This window comes from Scyliorhinus canicula, chromosome 13, assembly GCF_902713615.1.
Source record: "Scyliorhinus canicula chromosome 13, sScyCan1.1, whole genome shotgun sequence".
NCBI classification, from domain to species: Eukaryota; Metazoa; Chordata; class Chondrichthyes; order Carcharhiniformes; family Scyliorhinidae; genus Scyliorhinus; species Scyliorhinus canicula.
In genome coordinates this window covers 5184569-5202966 of record NC_052158.1, presented here as the reverse complement: position 1 = coordinate 5202966, position 18398 = coordinate 5184569, and the positions used below count along the sequence as shown (strand labels likewise).

Here is an 18398-nt window from a genome sequence, read left to right as displayed (position 1 = left end):
TCATGATTTCAAAGGTCAATCAGCATCTATAAAATTTCACAGCCATATTGATTGAGAGATAAATATTGTCCAGGACACGGGGAGGAACTCTCCCCAACTCAAAATGATTCAGTGGGATCCTATATATCCACCTGAGTAAGCAGGCAGAGTCTTAATCGCCCAACATTCAACATCGTAGCTAATGGGGTGGTTTAGCTTAGTGGGCTAGACAGCTGGTTTGTTAATGCAGAATAAAGCCAGCAGCACGGGTTCAATCCCTGTACCAGCCTCCCCGAACAGGTGCCGGAATGTGGCGACTAGGGGCTTTTCACTGTAACTTCATACTTGTGACAATAAAAGATTATTATTCAGATATTGAAGCAGTTCATGTCCAAATGCAGCAATCTCCAAGCTTTGTAACAGTTTTTATTCTTCCATTATGGGTTCTGGACATCGCTGGCTAGGTCAGAATTTATTGTCCATCCCTAGTTTCCCTTTGACAAGGTGGTGGCTGAGCTGCCGTCTTGAAGCCGCTGCAGTCCCTGGGGTGCAGGTACACCCACCGTGCTGTTAGGGAGGGAATTCCAATTTCAAAACCCATTTCCTATTCTGACAAAACTTTTCTGAGGATTTGTTAAACATTTCTACAGGTCTCCCACTTAATTTCCAACAATTAGCTTTAGTTTGTCCAGGTTTATTTCAATGTAAGTATATGACCATTTTCCCACATGTAACTAGCTGTGTAAATATCAGCCAAAAGCGCTGCTTCTTGGGTCTTTAATACTTAATGCTCATCGAAATTGATTATAATGGTCACTGGAATGTTGTTTCAGAATTCTTCTGTAATGTACGGAAATTAATGTTAAATGATTAGTTTAGTTAAGTTATAATCAAACAATTAATTGATTAAAATGTGAGTATCGTGTGACTTATCTTAAAAGCTGTCAGTGTTATTTGCAGGGTGCTGTTATATCAATGCAAGGTTTGCAATTGTTCAAGTTTGAACGAGCAATATCCTGTCACTTTGCTGATTATCGCTACTCATGACTATCGTCCATTTTACTGCAAAACTCCGCACAGGCAGTGATCCCAAACCCATGGCCACCACCATCTAGAAGGACAAGAGCAGCAGAAACATGGGATCACCCCCACCTGGAGGTTCCCCTCCAAGTCAGTCCCCATCCTGACTGGGAAATATATCGGCCGTTCCTTCAGTGTCGCCGGGTCCAAATCCTGGAGCTCCCTCCCTAACAGCACGGTGGGTGTACCTACACCTCAGGGACTGCAGCGGCTTCAAGACGGGATTTTCACAGTAACTTCATTTACTTGTGACAATAAAGATTTTTTTTTTAAAGTCCAGGCTAATGTTTATTTTCCCTCCTTTGTTTCTGATCCAATTCTCTTTCAGTTGTGAAGAAAGGTCCGGCCTGAATTGTCAGATCAGCGAGTGTTTGAGCATTTTTTATTTTTTAAATTCCTGCCAGTACCAGGTATCCAGCAGCAGGTGGCGATACTGCGCTGTAAAACTTTACTGATCTTTGTACAGCTCGACATCACCATCGTGTGGCTGCAATTGGCACTACAATGAACGGCAAGCAAAAGTTCTGGATATTTAATTTCGTTTTTATTTTAATTCTCTGACATTTCTATTTGAGTTGTTCTTATTTACAGTCTAATTGAGATTTTACAATTTGGAAATTAAATAACTCATTTATTACAACCTGTTGTCAACTGTGATTTCTGACACCCGACCCCTGACCTTGTGATGTCAGTGATGATGTCACCACTCTGAGGCCCCACCCCTTTACCGATCCGGATCAGAACCGGAGCAGATTCTCAGAAACTGGTTTTTATCCAAAGTCCAGAAGAAAGGATAAAGTTTTTCAGTGAATTTATTCCCAGTTAAGGTGTGGAGATGGGACTTGGTGTCCACGTTGTAAAATGAAACTGTCCCAGACTCATAACTGAGATAAACTCCCACCTTCCCGGGGATCTGACCGACAGGGAGAGGGGATTCAGGAGGGAGGTTTATATAAAACCGATCCTTATACCGCTCAATGGTCCAGAATCCAGTCTCTGGGATCAGACTGACCCGTCCCTTCCTCTCCACAGACTCTGCGGCTACTCCCAGTCTCCAGCGCCGATTCCCCGTCACCTCCACCTCCCAGTAATGTCTCCCCGATGTGAATCCCCCTGATCCCAGCGCACAGAGACGGTGTGTAAACCTCTTCCTGGTGTCAGGGAGACTCCTCTTGGTCCCGGTCCATCTCAAACTCTTCAGATCCTCCGACACCTCGAGCTCGGGATTCGCTGTTTCCACATCCAGGGTCACAGAGACTGGGAGAAAAAACAGAAAATTAGAGACTCACTGGGGATCCGGGGGGGAGAGACTCACTGAGGATCGGGGGAGACTCACTGGGGATCGGGGGGAGACTCACTGGGGTTTGGGGAGACTCACTGGGGATCGGGGGAGAGACTTACTGGGGATCAGGGGAGACTGGGGATCCGAGGGAGACTGGGGATCCGGGGGAGAGACTCACTGGGGATCGGGGGGGAGAGACTCACTGGGGATCGGGGGGAGACTCACTGGGGATCGGGGGGAGAGACTCACTGGGGATCGGGGGGGAGAGACTCACTGTGGATCAGGGGGGAGTCACTGGGGATCGGGGGGGGGAGACTGGGGATCGGAGGGAGACTCACTGCGGATCGGGGGAGAGACTCACTGGGGAAGATTTCACCATTTTTGATTTAATTTCCTGTTCCTCAACATCAAAATAAGCCTCACCTGATGTGTGTGTGTGTGAGATTGTGTGGGTGTCTGTGGGTGTGTGTAACTGTGTGTGTGTGTGAGAGAGAGAGATCATCAAAATAAACTAATCTCTTCTCAAATTTAGAAGATCTTAACACCGAGATATTTCCGTTCTGCTCCATGGAAACAAATATGGCGGGTTCTCCGCTTCACGACACCGGAAGTGCGATCGGGCGGAGAATCGGGCGTAATACACAAATCGAGGTTTGTGCCCGGCACTGATTCCGACGCCAGGCTCCAGTCCCTCCCTGGCGGTGAAATCAATGTTTGTGCCCTGCAGAGGGCCCATGTAAAACCCTCATTGACATAGATTTAAATCTAATCAGCGGATTGGACACAGTATGCTCCGCCCTTCCACGATGCTCCGCCCCTCTCAGGCAGAAGTCACGCGGGTGTGAATTAGTGCAAATATTTCCAAACGGGGACTGGGCTCCATGGCTGCTGAGGGGCAGAGAGAGGGTAAAAAACTCTCAAAAAGCCTCAATAATTGTCGGACTTGCTGGGGGGGGGGGGGGGGGGGGGTGTCTGCCTGGGCCGGGGGGAGTAACAGGGAGCGACTTGGTGACAGGTCTGTGCACTCGGGGTATCCCCCTCGGGATCGGGGTGGCCTGGCTCAGACCCCCATTGCTGCAGTCTGGGTTTTAAACACACCCCTTTGCTGCTTCTCACAGGCCCCTGGCTGCTCACTCTGCTGACTGCTCACTGTGTCCTGGAAATGTTCACAGAGCCTCTGGTCATTTGGGAGCCCACCCAGGCCGCCCCTCTGGAAAACCTCAGACCCCGGCTGAGCCATCACCGGGATGGGCGTGGCCAAGCTCAATCAGTCACACACCAGGTGCTGCCACTCCTCAGTTCCCTCATCAGAAGCTCAGCCCCACTGCAGGGGAAGCAGGGGAATAGCAGAGCTCACCCCAAACAAAGGACACATGCACCGTGGCCTTTGGCACCCTCCCTGGCACACTGCCCCTCTCAGGGCAGAGGCCTCACCAGTCACACTATCAGCCAGCCCACCCCTCAGGACCACCAGCTGTCTCCAAGCCCTGCCTGCCCACCGCGCCCCTGCTCCCATCCACCCTGCCCCCGGACAGGTTGTAACAACCTGTGTGTCACACCCAGGACCCACATCACACTGCAGCTAAGGTCCCAGCAGACACACACTTCCCTGCCTCACCCCCATCTGTAGGACCTGCCCACACACAAGCCTCTAAGCATGGAGGCGATTGGTGGCACACGGTGACCCTCTCCACCCCACAACCAGGTGCCACCCTGCTGGTGGGATAACACACGGCCCACCCAGTGAGGAGACCCACAGTAAACCCCACTGGAGGAAACAGGACACGGGCCAGAGAGCCTGTCGCTGACACGGGTTTCGTCACCCACCGGTACCCCTGTCGACAGGGATGATCGGTGAGGATAGAGCCTCCCCACATCACAGGCCCGGTGCCCCTCACTGATGGGGACAGGGGTGCAGTGCGGACGGCAACATATCGGGGGGAGCGGCTGAGGGGTGGGGGTGGGGTTTGTGGGGACATGTGGAGGGTGGAGCTGAAGTACAACTCAGGGTCACCGTGTAGCCTGTTGGATCGGGATGGGTTTGGGAATACTCATCGTGCTAACATGTCTTCTCCATTCCCCCCTGTGGAGAATGAATTTTGGAGCACAGCCAGGAATGCTCGCTATCTACCTGGCCACAGCTCCCGTTACGGACACACGGAGGCTGGAGGCACAGGGCCTGCTCAGGGAGGATCCTGCACAAGAGGAGCCTGCCCCAGAAGAGCAGGGCCCAGCCGGTGAGGCTCGAGTGCCGGCCATCCAACAGGCCGAGGAGGAGGTGTGAAGGAGGCGCCGCATCAGGGCACGTGTTTACCATCGGCGCCTGTCCTTCGAGGAGTTGCCGGACCGCCTGTGCCGCCGAAGACATCAGCTAACCAGTGAGACCAGGTGCCACCTGTGCCAGGCGGTGGTGCAGCTGGCACTGCTGGGGTTTGGAGGCCACCATCTCCCGGTGGCCGTCAGGGTGACGGTCGCCCTGAACCTCTTTGTCTCTGGGACTTTCCAGGGGCCGAGTGGGGACCTGTCTGGGATCTCGCAAACATCGGCTCACAGGTACATCCGCGCGGTGACGGATGCCCTATGCACCTGGGCAGCGGACTATATAACCTTCAGTCTGGACCAGGCACACCAGGATGCCCGGGCAGCAGGATTTCCCTCCATCGCTGGCATGCCCCAGGTCCAGGGGGTGATCGATGGTACGCATGTCCCCCTCCAAGTACCGGATCATCGGGGGGCCCTTCATCAATAGGAAGGGCTCCCACTCCCTGAATGTGCAGTTGGTGTGTGACCACCAGCTGGACATCACACACGTCTGCCCCCGATACCCAGGCAGCGGGCACAACGCTTACATCCTGGCGCACTCGTCGGTTCCCGGCTCCTTTGAGGTGCTCCCTCAGGTGAGGGGTTGGCTCTTTGGCGACAAGGGTTAACCGCTGAGGTCATGGCGCTGAGGTATCAGTGGGTCTTGTCCACGGGACGGAGGATGATGACGACTCGCTCGGAGATGAGCTCTGGATCTCCTCATCGTTTGACACAGCCTGACTCCTGCCTTCAGGATCACATTCCACTGTCCGCCCGGGTCATCCCTGCATGTGTGCCGGCCAATCCATCTCACAGGCCCATATAGCTTGTGGGGAGGGGGTTTCGGGAGATAGTGAGTGGTAACGGCTCACTCACTTGGTAAGCTGACATACATGGCGGCCTCACACTTCTGGCCCCGTTTCCTGCCACCTCTCACTGAGGGTGACCCCAGGTTCAAGTGTCCTGGGGCCCTGCCCCCGCCATACATTCCAGAAGCTCGATACCTGTCGGGGCTACAGCTGCTTCCTGGGATCGGGCAGCCCTCCGACCGCCCGCTCCCTCGGGAGTCCCTGCCTCCACCTGATGTGCTGCAGCCTGTGTGAAGTGAGCACCAGAAGGTGACCCAGGAGCCTCTTCACTAAAATGCCCCCCGAGGTGATAGTCTCTGCGATGGTGGAGGGTGCAGGTGACAGCAGTGACGAGAAGTCGGTGTCTTCCCCGGACTGGTGCCCCGGGGTGTTCTGGGGATGTGGCTGGGGGTCAGCGATCCCGGACAGCCCGGCCTCGTCTGATGGTGATCCCGCAAGACAAAAGACAAGAGACACGGTGAGATCTTGGGAAGGAGAGGTCTGTGGGAGAGGGGGTCACTCAGTTGCTGTTGGGACATCAGCTTTGCATTGGGCTCTCACTTGGTTACCACATGCCGACCTCTGTTTCTGAGCCGGCCCTTTCCTCTGCCTCGCCCGCGAGCTCCATCGCCTTCTGTTCCCCGGGGGTTTGCACTCTCAGGTCTGGGATGCCCCCGCCGGTTTTCTGCCACTCCCGGTGATTGTGGGTCACCTTGTCCTCGGGAACACATAAAGGACATGGTGAGACGCATGGAGGTGAGTTCTACGGGAGGTCTGTCGCTGATGGCATGTGTGTGCCAGGCACCAGGCCAAAGAGGACAATACAGGTGTTGGGGTTTGGTGCAGGGTGGGGTGTGAGGGAGATGCAGGCAGGTGGGTTGTGAGGAGTGAGGGACAGGAGTGATGCCAGGGACACAGAGGTGGTGACTCACCCGAGCTGCCCTCAGGAGATCGTTCATCGTTTTTTCGGCACTGGGCCCCAGTCCTCCTGGTGAGGTTGGCAGCACTGACCATCTCTGCCACCTCCTCCCAGGCCCTGTTGACGATGGTGGGCTTGAGTCTCCTGCCCACCCTGGGGAAGAGGGTGTCCTACCTGTGCTCCACCACGTCCAGCACGCGATTGGCCACTGACTCAGAAAGTCTGGGGGCAGGTCTCCGTGGAGCCACCTTCTTGGCTGGAATGGGAGTGTTTGGGGAGTGGAGCGTTTATAAACAGCTCCAGCTTGTCAGGCTCTCCAGCGCTAATTCAGGCCCCAGCCAATCAGACACCAGCGGGAATGGGAATTGCTCTGATTCCCGTGGGAAGAGCACTGGCTCATTTGCATGTCCTGACTCGCTTCCTGAATAGCGCCCCCAAGAGAACGGGATGAGCCGCAATTCAGTCCCCACGGCAACACTCAGGGCTCGATCCAATGGCCACGCTGGGCCCGAAAAGCAGCTCACTGCGGCTCAGCGTGGACGATAAAAGCCAGGAGACCCCGCTCTCGGGATCTACCCGGCTCACAACGTCCCGTGACATCTAACGTGATCTCTCGAGACGTTGTGATGTGAATCCTGCCCATTGTGGGCGGGGTCACTTTGCAGAAATTGACATACTAAAGCGAGGCAGCTGGTCTCACTTTAATATGCAGATTCCTCAGTTTCCCGAGGTGTGGGATCAATCTCCCTTCCCCTCGGAGACATCGGGCGGGCATCGTTCGGTACTGATTTCCACAAACAGGTACCAGGCAGAACGGCATCGTGGGGGTCTCCCAGGGGATCAGAGGCCCCAGGGGTATGCCCATTGGGCAGGGTGGTACCCTGGCAGTGGTGGTGCCACCCAGGCACCCTGGCACTGCCACCTGGCACTGCCACTTGGGTGTCAGTCTGGTGTGGTGGTGATTGGGCTGGGGTGCCCTGCGTAGGTGTTGCGAGGGGTCTGGAGACCCTCCCACGGTGCATTGGCCATTGGGGGGTGTATCGGGGGTGGCGTCAGCGGCCTCGGAGATCAGGAGTTTAAAATGGCCGATCTCTCGCTGCGCTGAGGAGTTCCGGCGAGCGCAGCTCCTCACTGCACAAAACGGGACGATGTGCGGCCTCGGCCCCGCGTTCCCCACTTAGGCACCTCACCCAACGTGGGGGGCGTTTTATAGCCATGTGTTTCTCGGCACTGCGAGCTCCGGGAAACACGCGGTTAAATACGCTCGCTCCGGGACTTTGTTCCCTTTTAGTTGAATCGCGCCCTTACTCTCCCAAATGGAGAATCCCGGCCATAATATTTGATATGAGGCCACATGTGGAGGTGGTTATTCAATGTGATTCTCCACAGACAAACCTCTACCTTAATCCTCTCCCTGGATGTATAAAAGATATTCATCCAGAGTGAGTGCAATGTTTCCTCAAGACAATTGAGAAAATGGGCTTTGCTGACACTTTCAGGAAATGGATTGCAATCCAGGGCTCGTTCCCCAGGTCCACAGTGAAGACCAGCTGACTCCATCCCCCTCACCACTCCTCCTCCCTCAACAGGCAGACAAAGCCTCATTCCCAGGCTTCCTGTCCTAACCTTGGCCATGGACATGAGTCTGGTCCACAAGGTGGAGATGTATCAGGAGGATGAGGATTGTAGAGGAGGAAAGGTTCAGCTGGGAATGACGGAGTTTCCACTTGCTGAAGTTTGTAAAGTATCGATGGGTTCTGGAGACAGAGCTCCATCTGAGAGTTCCTGTATTGGTGATGTTTAGGGAGCTGACAGTTTCAGCTGACCAAGCTGAGAATGATTTTTAGAAAGTGAATGAGGTGCATGAATCAGACTTTAATTCCAATCAGGACCATTTTTATCCTCATTTCTTTATAACAAAGCCCTTAAACATTCTCTCTGCCGACGGATTCTCCGTTGCGCCGGCAGCACTCCCACGCCCGCGGATTTCCCGGCGGTGTGGGGTGGCCACAATGGGCAATCCCATTGGCAGGTGGCAGAGACGGAGAATCCCGCTGCCGGTGAGGGCCGCCGCCCAGGAAAAGGGAGCTGGCGGGCCGGAGAATCCCGCCCGGTGTCTGTGATATTTATATGGATAATGATTCAAATATAAGATATAAATCAGGACAGAGGGACTTCCGGTGGCGACCATGGAGGAGTAGGTCGCACATTTGACAGCTCCTGCCTGTGACCGACGTTTGGACCTTTTCCCCCGTTTTTCGCCGGACTTTATTGGATAAATCAGTGAAGAGTGAGACAGGAGGAATTCCCCTCCAGTGTACGGAGAATTGGACCAGAAGTGGCCGTGTGAGAAGACAAAGTCCTATAAGGAAGACGCGAGCAGAGTCGGCAACGCGGGAAAACATGGCGGAGAAGCCGGGCCGCGGGGAGACGGCACAGTGGTCAATGGGGCAGCTGGTGGAGTTTTTTGAAGATTGCTTCACCAAGCTGAAGAAGGACACACTGGACCCGATTAAAGCTCCGATTGATCAAGTCGTGCAGAATCAAGACCCACGGGAGAGCGATCCAGGAGGTGGAGAAAAAGGTGTCCGAGCACGAGGAATACATAACCGTGCTGGAGACCAAGATGGGGATGATGAACGGCCGCCAGAGAAGAATGCAGGAGAAGCTGGAAGACCTGGAGAACAGGTCCAGGAGACAGAATCTTAGAATTGTCGGCCTCCCTGAAGGCAGTGAGGGATCGGATGTGAGGGACATGTTGGAGAAGTTGATTGGGGCTGAGGCGTTCCCTCGGCCCCTGGAAGTGGACAGAGCGCACAGAGCCCTCGCGAAGAAGCCCCGAGCGAACGAGCCGCCGAGGGCGATGGTGGTACGCTTTCACCGATTCCTGGACAAGGAACACGATCTGCGGTGGGTCAAGAAGGAACGGAGCAGCAAGTGGGAGAATTGTGAGCTGCGCGTTTATCAGGACCTGGGTGCGGATTTGGCCAAGAGGCGAGCTGGATTCAATCGGGCAAAAACGGCCGTCTTTAAGAAGGGGGTGAAGTTTGGGATGCTGTACCCAGCCCGTCTGTGGGTCACACATGAGGAACGGGAATTCTACATTGAAACACCAGACAAAGTATGGACTTTTATTAAAGAAAAGAGGCTGGAGGTGAATTAAAAAACACTGAAGCCTTGGAGATTACTGTGGTGGTGATTTGCTGTGCTGGGCTGTATCAGTATCAGTAGTGCTGTGTGTAATAAGGGACTGTTTGGATGGCTAAAGGCTAAAGGTAACTTTGTCTTGCAGGGAGCTGGTTGGGGGGGGGGGGGGGGTATTCGTTGGAGTTGGTTCTTTTTTTGGGTTTTTTTTCTAAAGTGGCTGTTTCTTCACTGTTTTTTTCTGATGTTTGTTTCCTGGGGAATGTGATGCTTTTAATATGTTTGTCCAAGTGGGGGGAGAGGGGAGAGAACAATGGGGAGACAGACTGCTTGGTGCCAGGGGCGGCGCTATCAAGTCAGCATGGGTCAGCTGACTCTCGGAAGCACAGTGGGGGGTGAGCAGGTGTTAAGCTGGAACTGGACTTGGGGGGTTGGGTTGCTAGTGTTGTTGCGAGGGGGGGGGAGAGGTGGATGGAGCTGCTTTGCTGACTGGGGAGAAACTGTTACTAAGGGACAAATGGGAGGTCGGGAAAGGCGAGTTTGGGGGGGGGGGGGCTCAAGGAAGCGGAGGGCGCGAGCTAGAGGCTAGCCTAAAAAGAGTGATAGCTAGTCAGTAAGGGGAGGGGCGGTAAGCCCCCCCGACCAGGCTGACTACATGGAATGTCAGAGGGCTGAATGGGCCGGTCAAGAGGGCTCGCGTGTTTGAGGGGGCTGAAGGCGGACATGGCAATGCTACAAGAGACACACCTAAAAGGTTACAGACTAGATGATTTAGGTCATGTGGAGACTTAGGCGGAGCGATGGCAGATGGAGTTTAATCTGGACAAATGTGAGGGATTGCATTTTGGAAGGTCTAATGCAGGTTGGCAATATCCAGTGAATGGTAGAACCCTCAAGGCTATTGAAAGTAAGAGAGATCTAGGTGTATAGGTCCACAGGTCACTGAAAGAGGCAACACAGCTGGAGAAGGTAGTCAAGAAGGCATACGGCATGTTTGCCTTCATTTGCCGTGGGCATTGAGTATAAAAATTGGCAAGTCATGTTGCAGCTGTATAGAACCTTATTTAGGCCACACTTGGAGTATAATGTCAATTCTGGTCGCCACAGTACCGGAAGTATGTGGAGGCTTTAGCGAGGGTGAAGAAGAGATTTACCAGGATGTTGCCTGGTATGGAGGGCATTAGCTATGAGGAGAGGTTGAATAAACTCGGTTTGTTCTCACTGGAACGACAGAGTGTGAGGAGCAACCTGATCTGAGGTCTACAAAACAATGAGGGGCATAGACAGAGTGGAGAGTCAGAGGCTTTTTCCCAGGGTAGAGGGGTCAATTACTTGGGGGCACAGGTTTACGGTGCGAGGGGCAAGGTTTAGAGGAGATGTACGAGGCAAGTTTTTCACAAAGAGGGTAGTGGGTGCCTGGAACTCGCTGCCGGAGAAGGTGGTGGAAGCAGGGACGATAGTGACATTTTAGGGGCATCTTGACAAATACATGAATCGGATGGGAATAGAGGGATACGGACCCAGGAAGTGTGGAAGATTTTAGTTTAGACGGGCAGCATGGTCGGCAGAGGCTTGGAGGGCCGAAGGGCCTGTTCCTGTGCTGTACTTTTCTTTGTTCTTTGTTCAGACAAGATTGAGAAATGGGTGGGTTAGCCAAGTATAGGGGCTGCTTTAGCACAGGGCTAAAGAGTTGGCTTTTAAAGCAGACTAAAACAGGCCAGCAGCACGGTTCAATTCCCGTACCAGCCTCCCCGAACAGGTGCCGGAATGTGGAAACCAGGGGCTTTTCACAGTAACTTCATTTGAAGCTTACTTGTGACAATAAGCGATTTTCATTCATTTCATTTCCACTCAGGGCTGGAATCAAAGACCGGGGGGTAGCGATCTTGATCAACAAACGAGTGGCATTCGAGGCTGGGAGAATCGTGTCAGACAAGGGGGGGTAGGCACATAATGGTGAATGGGAAGCTGGAGGGGGTGTGGGTGGTACTTGTGAACATATATGCTCCGAATTGGGACGATGTGGAATTTATGAGGTGGGTGTTTTGTAAGATCCCAGACTTAGGGTCACATAACCTGACCATGGGAGGAGACATTAACACAGTCATTGATCCGGAATTGGAGCGGTCAAAATCCAGGAGAGGGAGGAGGCCGGCAAAGGAATTGAAGGGGTTTATGGAGCAGATGGTGGGAGTAGACCCATGGAGGTTTGCACGGCCAAGGGTGAAGGAGTTTTCCTTCCTCTCACAAGTCCACAAGGTATGCTCTCGCATCGACGTTTTTGTTCTGGGCAGGGCGCTAATACCGGAGGTGGTGGATACTGTGTACTCGGCAATCGCAGTGTCGGATCATGCCCCGCATTGGGTGGATCTTTTTAAAAATAAATTTAGAGTACCTAATTCATTTTTTCCAATTAAAGGGCAATTTCGCGTCTTCCATCCACCTACCCTGCGCATTTTTGGGTTGTGGGGGCGAAACCCACGCAAACACGGGGAGAATGTGCAAACTCCACACGGAGAGTGACCCAGAGCCGGGATCGAACCTGGGACCTCGGCGCCGTGAGACTGCAGTGCTACCACTGCGCCACCGTGCTGCCCTCATTGGGTGGATCTACAGGTTAGTGTGGAGAGAGGGCAACGCCCACTGTGGAGACTGGATGTGGGGTTGCTAGCGGATGAAGTGATCTGTGGGCGGGTTAACAAGTCCATCCAGAACTACCTGGAAACAAATGATACAGGGGAGGTCTCTGCAGCCACGGTTTGGGAAGCTTTGAAGGCAGTGGTCAGAGGGGAATTAATCTCGATACGGGCCCACAGAGAAAAGGGGAACCAGGCTGAGAAGGACAGGTTAGTGGAGGAGATACTCCAGGTGGACAGGAGATACTCGGAGGACCCGGACACGGGGCTACTGAGGGAGCGGCGGAGGTTACAGGCGGAGTTTGGGCTGTTGACCACAGGGAAAGCGGTGGAACAGTTGAGGAAGGCAAGGGGGCGATTTATGAGTACGAGGAAAAGGCAAGCAGAATGTTAGCGCACCAGCTCAGGAAAAGGGAGGCGGCCAGGGAGAGTAGAGGCAGGAATACTGTCCTGGACCTAGCAGGGGTAAGCGAGGTGTTAAAGGACTTCTAGAGTAAATTATATGAGTCGGACCCCCTGGCTGGGGTGGAGGGGATGAGGCAGTTTTTTGATCAGTTGAGGTTTCCGAGGAGAGATGAGGATCTGGTGGAAGGGCTGGGAGCCCCAATTGAGATTGAGGAATAATCAAGGGGCTGGAGGGCATGCAGTCGGGCAAGGCCCCGGGGCCTGATGGCTACTCGGTGGAATTCTGTAAGAGGTTTTCGGAGATATTGAGCCCACTGTTGGTGAGGACATTTAATGAAGCAAGAGAGAAGGGAGTCCTCCCCCCAACAATGTCGCAGGCCTCGATTTCATTGCTCCTGAAACGGGAGGAGGATCCGGAGCAATGCGGGTCATACAGGCCAATTTCTCTACTGAATGTGGATGCCAAACTGCTGGCTAAGATACTGGCCTCAAGGATAGAGGACTGTGTCCCGGGGGTGGTAGGGGAAGACCAGACGGGATGTGTAAAGGGCAGGCAACTCAAGGCCAATGTTCGAAGGCTTCTAAATGTTATTGTGATGCCCTTGGAAGGAGAGGAGGTGGAGGTGGTGGTAGTGATGGATGTGGAGATGGCTTTGGATCGGCTGGAGTGGAATTACCTGTGGGAGGCGGTGGGAAGGTTTGGGTTTGGTGAGGGCTTTATTGACTGAGTGCAGTTGCTCTATCAGGCACCAGGAGGGAGTGTGCGAATGAACTGGCTGAGATTGGGTATTTTAAACTACACGGAGGGACGAGGCAAGGGTGCCCCCTCTCCCCATTACTGTTTGCTCTGGGCATAGAGCCATTGGCCATGGCGTTGAGAGCCTCTCGGAACTGGAAAGGGCTGGTTCGGGAGGCGGTGGGGGGGGGGGGGGGGGGGGGGGGGGGGGGGGTGGAGCACTGGGTCTCGCTTTACACAGAAGATCTGCTCTTGTATATTTCAGACCCGTTGGAGGGGATGGGGGAAGTAATGCGAATACTGGGGGAATTTGGCAATTGTTTGGGGTATAAATTGAACTTGGTGAAAAGCGAGATGTTCGTGATCCAGGCAAGAGGACAGGAGAAGAGACTGGGAGAGCTGCTGCTTAGAATGGTAGGGAAGAGCTTGCGATATCTGGGAATCCTGGTGGCCCGGGAATGGGAGGCACTGCACAAGTTAACCCTATCCCGGCTGGTAGAACAAATGGAAGGGGACTTTAAGAGATGGAACATGCTCCCGCTATCACTGGCGGGGAGGGTACAGACCGTGAAAATGACGGTCCTCCCTAGATTTCTGTTTGTCTTTCAGTGCCTCCCCATCTTCATCCCAAAGGCCTTTTTCAAGCGGGTGAATAAGGTTATTTTGGGCTTTGTGTGGGCGGGTAAAACTCCGCAAATGAAGAAAGTGTTGCTGGAGCGCAGTCAGGGGGAGGGTGGGTTGGTGCTGCCGAACTTCTGCAATTACTACTGGGCGGCTATGATTAGGAAGTGGGTAGTGAGGGAGGGGTCGGCATGGGAGTGGATGGAGGCGGCGTCATGTAAAGACACCAGTTTGGGAGCACTGATAACGGCACCTCTTCCGTTCTGGCCGGCCTGATACTCCACAAGTCCGGTGATGGTGGCGGCTCTGAGAATCTGGGGGCAATGGAGGAGATATAAGAGAGTGGAGGGAGCATCGGTTTGGACCCCGATTTATAATAATCATCGGTTTGTTCCGGGTCGGCTGGATGGTGGGTTCCAGAGATGGCAAAGGGCAGGAATTAGAAGGATGGGGAATCTATTTATAGATGGGAGCCGAGTCCGGAGGTAGCGATCTTTGGAGTGTCGGAAGAGACAGTAGTTCAGGAGGCGAAGAGGCCAACGTCTTGGCCTTTGCCTCCCTGGTAGCCCGGAGATGGATCGTGTTAATGTGGAGGGACTCGAAGCCCCCGAGTGTAGAGACCTGGGTTAGTGACATGGCTGGGTTTCTCAGTCTCGAGAAAATAAAGCTCGCCTTTAGAAGGTCAATGGTCAGGTTCACCCGGAGGTGGCAGCCGTTCGTCGACTTTCTCGGGGAAAATTAAAATGTCAGCAGATGCAGAATTCCAAGCGGGAGGCGGGGGAGAGGGCCGGATTGTTGTTTTATGGTTGGGGTGTGTGAAGATTGGGATGGGGTGGTAAATGTTTATTATACCCTGTTGATGTTATTGTTGATGTTATTAGTATAAAAATTTTCAAATACCTGAAATGTTTTTTTAAAAATCAGGACAGAGGAACTTATCTGAGTTTTACCAGGGTTAATGACATCCAGCATTCCTCTCCAACCTGGGAACGGGAAAGGGTTGTTGAATTTTCCGATGGACAGGACACCATCTGCTAGTGACAGCATTTTAATCTCATCGCTAATCCTGTAAACATGAAAGAGTTGATTATAAATTGACCAGAAACACTTTGCTGAGTAATTTTACCAACTTGCCCTGAGTTTCAGTAAAGTTCATGTCCTACCTCCTCTTCCCAGATGCTTCCTCCTGAAATAAACAAAACACAAATCTGAGTTGACAGAGACGGACTGTCTATATCCAGAAAGCAGAAATGACCCTCACATTGTTACAAGCTGCTGAGAATTGTCAATTCCCATTGCTGCAGACATGGAATAGAAAGAGGATGTTTCACAAAGGATATTGAAGCACAGGAGAAAGTATCAAAAAGATCGACAGCAACTGAGAGGCTTCAACTAACAGCAAAGATTGATCAACTTTACTGTAGAAAAGAGAAGACCTGATAGAGATCTTTCAAATGATGAAAGGGGTCGGATTTGATAGATTCAGTGAAGATGTTTCCACTTGTAGAGAATCCAGAAATAGGGATAGAAACATAATATAGTTCCAAATAAATCCAATGGGGAGTTCAGGAGAAACTTCTTTCCCGAGAGAGTGATGAGAATGTGGAACTGACTATCACACGGGGTGGAATTTACTCCAGTCTGTCACAGCAGTGAGCATGGTGTCCGGACATAGGGCGCAGGATTCTCCGATCCTGCGGCTATCTCTGCAGGATCCACCTGGTCTTACGACCAGAAAGTCGGCGCCACCACCGCACTGATCCTCTGCCCGGTGGGGGGGCTCACAGCGGCGCAGGGTGAAGCCCCCAGCTTTACCTGCGGATCGGGCCGGGGAATGGCTGAGTCCGTGGCCGCGTATGTGCACGTAGCTCTCCCTGCCAGCAGAATGTCTTGCCCCCGACTGTGAAGGGGCAAGATCCAAGGATCTGGCACTGCAGACAAGAAGGAGGGTCAAGAACGGTCAACCTGGCTCCCGGGCCTACAATCCACACCAGAAGGAGCAGCCGGGTGGGGAATTGGAATTTATCAGCCAAATCCCAGGGGGATTGGGGCTGAGGTTTTTAAAATAACTTCAGGGTAACAACCAAATCCTGGGGGGATTTGGGTTTGAATTGAGGAAGGTTTGGGCTGAAATGTGGGGTTTTGTCTGTGGATTTTCAGGAGAGGCTTTTTAATAAGTTGTGGTGATTTGTGTGTTTATGTGGAAGCCGAGGTTAAATTGTGGAGGGATTTAAATCAGAAAAACCAATTAAATGCTGTGTAATGTTATTTACACGAGTTTAGAGCTCTTTGTATTCAGTGTTGGGAGTGTTTTAACTAAACAACAAGTTTGTGGCTGAGCCAATCCCCGTGTCTGTGTAATTTTGTTTGTTATAAAATCCTCGAGTCAAGAACCATCAGTCAGAGGAAACGGGAGTGTGAACCTCTTACAGTCCCTCAATCAGGGACACAGTGCAACTGAACAAGGGCATTCCCGCTACATCCTCAATCCCACCACCTCTCCCCCCACCCCCTCCCAGAACCCCACCAGAAATCCTAACAGGGTTTGATGTTCAGGCTTCCCGTATTGTGAGGCCTCTGCTCATTGCTGGGGGAATACCAGTGACAGCAGGATGAGAACATTAATGGCCCTGTTAAGGGGCTGAATTGGTTACAGGAAGGCTGTCCCACAAGACTTACCACCACGGACTTAATCTGTGTAGAGATGGAAAGACAACAGAATCTCTACACAGTGTCATTCCCCATATCCCCTTCCACTCACCCCACACCCTGACTAAATGTACCCTGGGGGGGGACAGCATTAAATTCCACCCACCCAGGGACAGCCAGGGATACATTTAAGGAGAGGCTGGATAAACACATGAGGGAGAAAGGAACAGAAGGATATATTGACAGGGAAATGAAGTAGGATGGGAGGAGGCTCGTGTGGATCATGTTGTGACTGTGAACTTTCACTGAACTGAAATTTAATCCCTCACCTTCAGAAATCTCACTCCATCTTTTTGTTCCAACTGGTTTTCCAACTTTGAGAGTTTCTCCTGAATAGAATTTAAATTCTCCTGAATTTCACAAAGATTTTCCTCCATTGTTTTTAGAATTTTTTCCTCTTCTTCGCTGAGATCTCGGATTAAAAGCTGCTCTTTCTCAGTGAGAATCTGGTGCATTTTAGTGAACTCGGATGTGATGTGGCTCTGCAGACTGACCGACTGTTTCTATAAGAAGAAACATTAAAAATAATATGTTTCTATCATAAAAACAACAAAATAATGAATTAAATTTGGAAGCTCAGCACAGGGAGACTTTACCCTAATTTGGGAAATCTTCTGTTTCTGCTGCTGCTCCATTTCTAGAACCGTCGATTTCTTCTGTGTGAGAGAATCTAAGGAAGATTTCACCCCATCCTGGGATTGGGAGAGAAAATCAGGAAATAAAAGTGTTAGATCCTGAAAAGTGATCAAATAATCAGGGGATCAAATCTGTTCCCTTTTACCTTGTAGATTTCAACAGCCTCTACAATGGGCAGGAAGTTGTGTGACTTGTGTATCCGTGAATCTCTAAAAATCAAACAGATCAATTTCTTGTCAGTTTCACAAAACAGCTTCAGTTCTTCCTGATGTTCCTCACAGTGAAGTTTACTTTCCTTCTCTTTCCCATTCAGCATTAATTTTCGAGCTTTCTCAGCCAGATTCACTAAGATCTGATTGGCTCTGAGGATTCTTGCTGGAAACTCCTGTCGACATTCCGGGCAGGTTTTTCTCTCCTTCTTTTCCCAACACTGGGTGATACAGGAGCGGCAGAAGTTGTGTCCACACTCCAGTGAAACCGGATCAGTGAAGAAATGAAGACAAATGGGACAAATTGCCTCCTCGGACAAACTTTCCTCCTGTTGTCTGGAAGCCATGTTCACACTCAGCACTTCCTGATTCAAACCACTTTCAGTTTCAATGTTCCTGCTCTGCTGCTGAACACATTCAGTTCAGTAACTCCCTGATGAAGTTCACTGCAATCCTCAAGGAATTATTGTTGTTTGCTGCTCTCAGTCCCATTGCTTTGGGTGTTGGAGATAAAACCTGGAGCAGAATTCAGAATAAACCGGGTTAGAGGGAATAATTGAACCCAGGCGATGAGAGTGAAGGTCTGTTGGTGGTGGGGGTGGGTGGAGAGAGGATGGGAGGAGGTGGGGATTTTGTCCTGTGAGTGAATGGCAGCCTGCTGCTCTCCTTCATATACTTCTGTCTCAAAGCAGCCCCAGGCATGGATGGTCAAACTGTGTTTTACTTTGTGGGAAACACAAACTGAAACATATTGTCCAGCTCCTCCTGACCTGTCCCTTTACGTAAACCCAGCCTGACTCCAACTCAAGTTAGATGTTTGGTATTTATTTATTAGGAATGATTTTGACTGAAATTTATATTATGTCACTGTGAAAACGAAGAGCTTTTGAAAA

General features: G+C 51.9%; 1 protein-coding gene across 1 annotated transcript; it reads right to left on the bottom strand.

Moving 5' to 3' along the window:
• Positions 1-1586: 1586 nt before the first annotated feature.
• On the bottom strand, positions 1587-18157 carry LOC119975839 (zinc-binding protein A33-like). The gene is made up of 6 exons (XM_038815720.1): positions 17442-18157; positions 17257-17352; positions 16930-17163; positions 15115-15137; positions 14902-15017; positions 1587-2316 (listed from the first exon to the last, which is right to left on the bottom strand). The coding sequence occupies exons 1-6, from the start codon at positions 17850-17852 to the stop codon at positions 1784-1786; spliced, it is 1413 nt and encodes a 470-aa protein (XP_038671648.1). The 5' UTR covers positions 17853-18157; the 3' UTR covers positions 1587-1783.
• Positions 18158-18398: the final 241 nt, after the last annotated feature.

Bases quoted from the DNA above. Each gene is read 5' to 3' on its own strand.
- LOC119975839 (XM_038815720.1), bottom strand. From the start codon at position 17,852: ATGGCTTCCAGACAACAGGAGGAAAGTTTGTCCGAGGAGGCAATTTGT. The intron at 15,138-16,929 runs GTGAGGGATTAA...TGTTTATTTCAG, and splicing joins ATGGAGTGAGATTTCTGAAG to GAGGAAGCATCTGGGAAGAG. The intron at 2,317-14,901 runs GTAAAACTCAGA...TTTTTCTCCCAG, and splicing joins GCTGGATGTCATTAACCCTG to TCTCTGTGACCCTGGATGTG.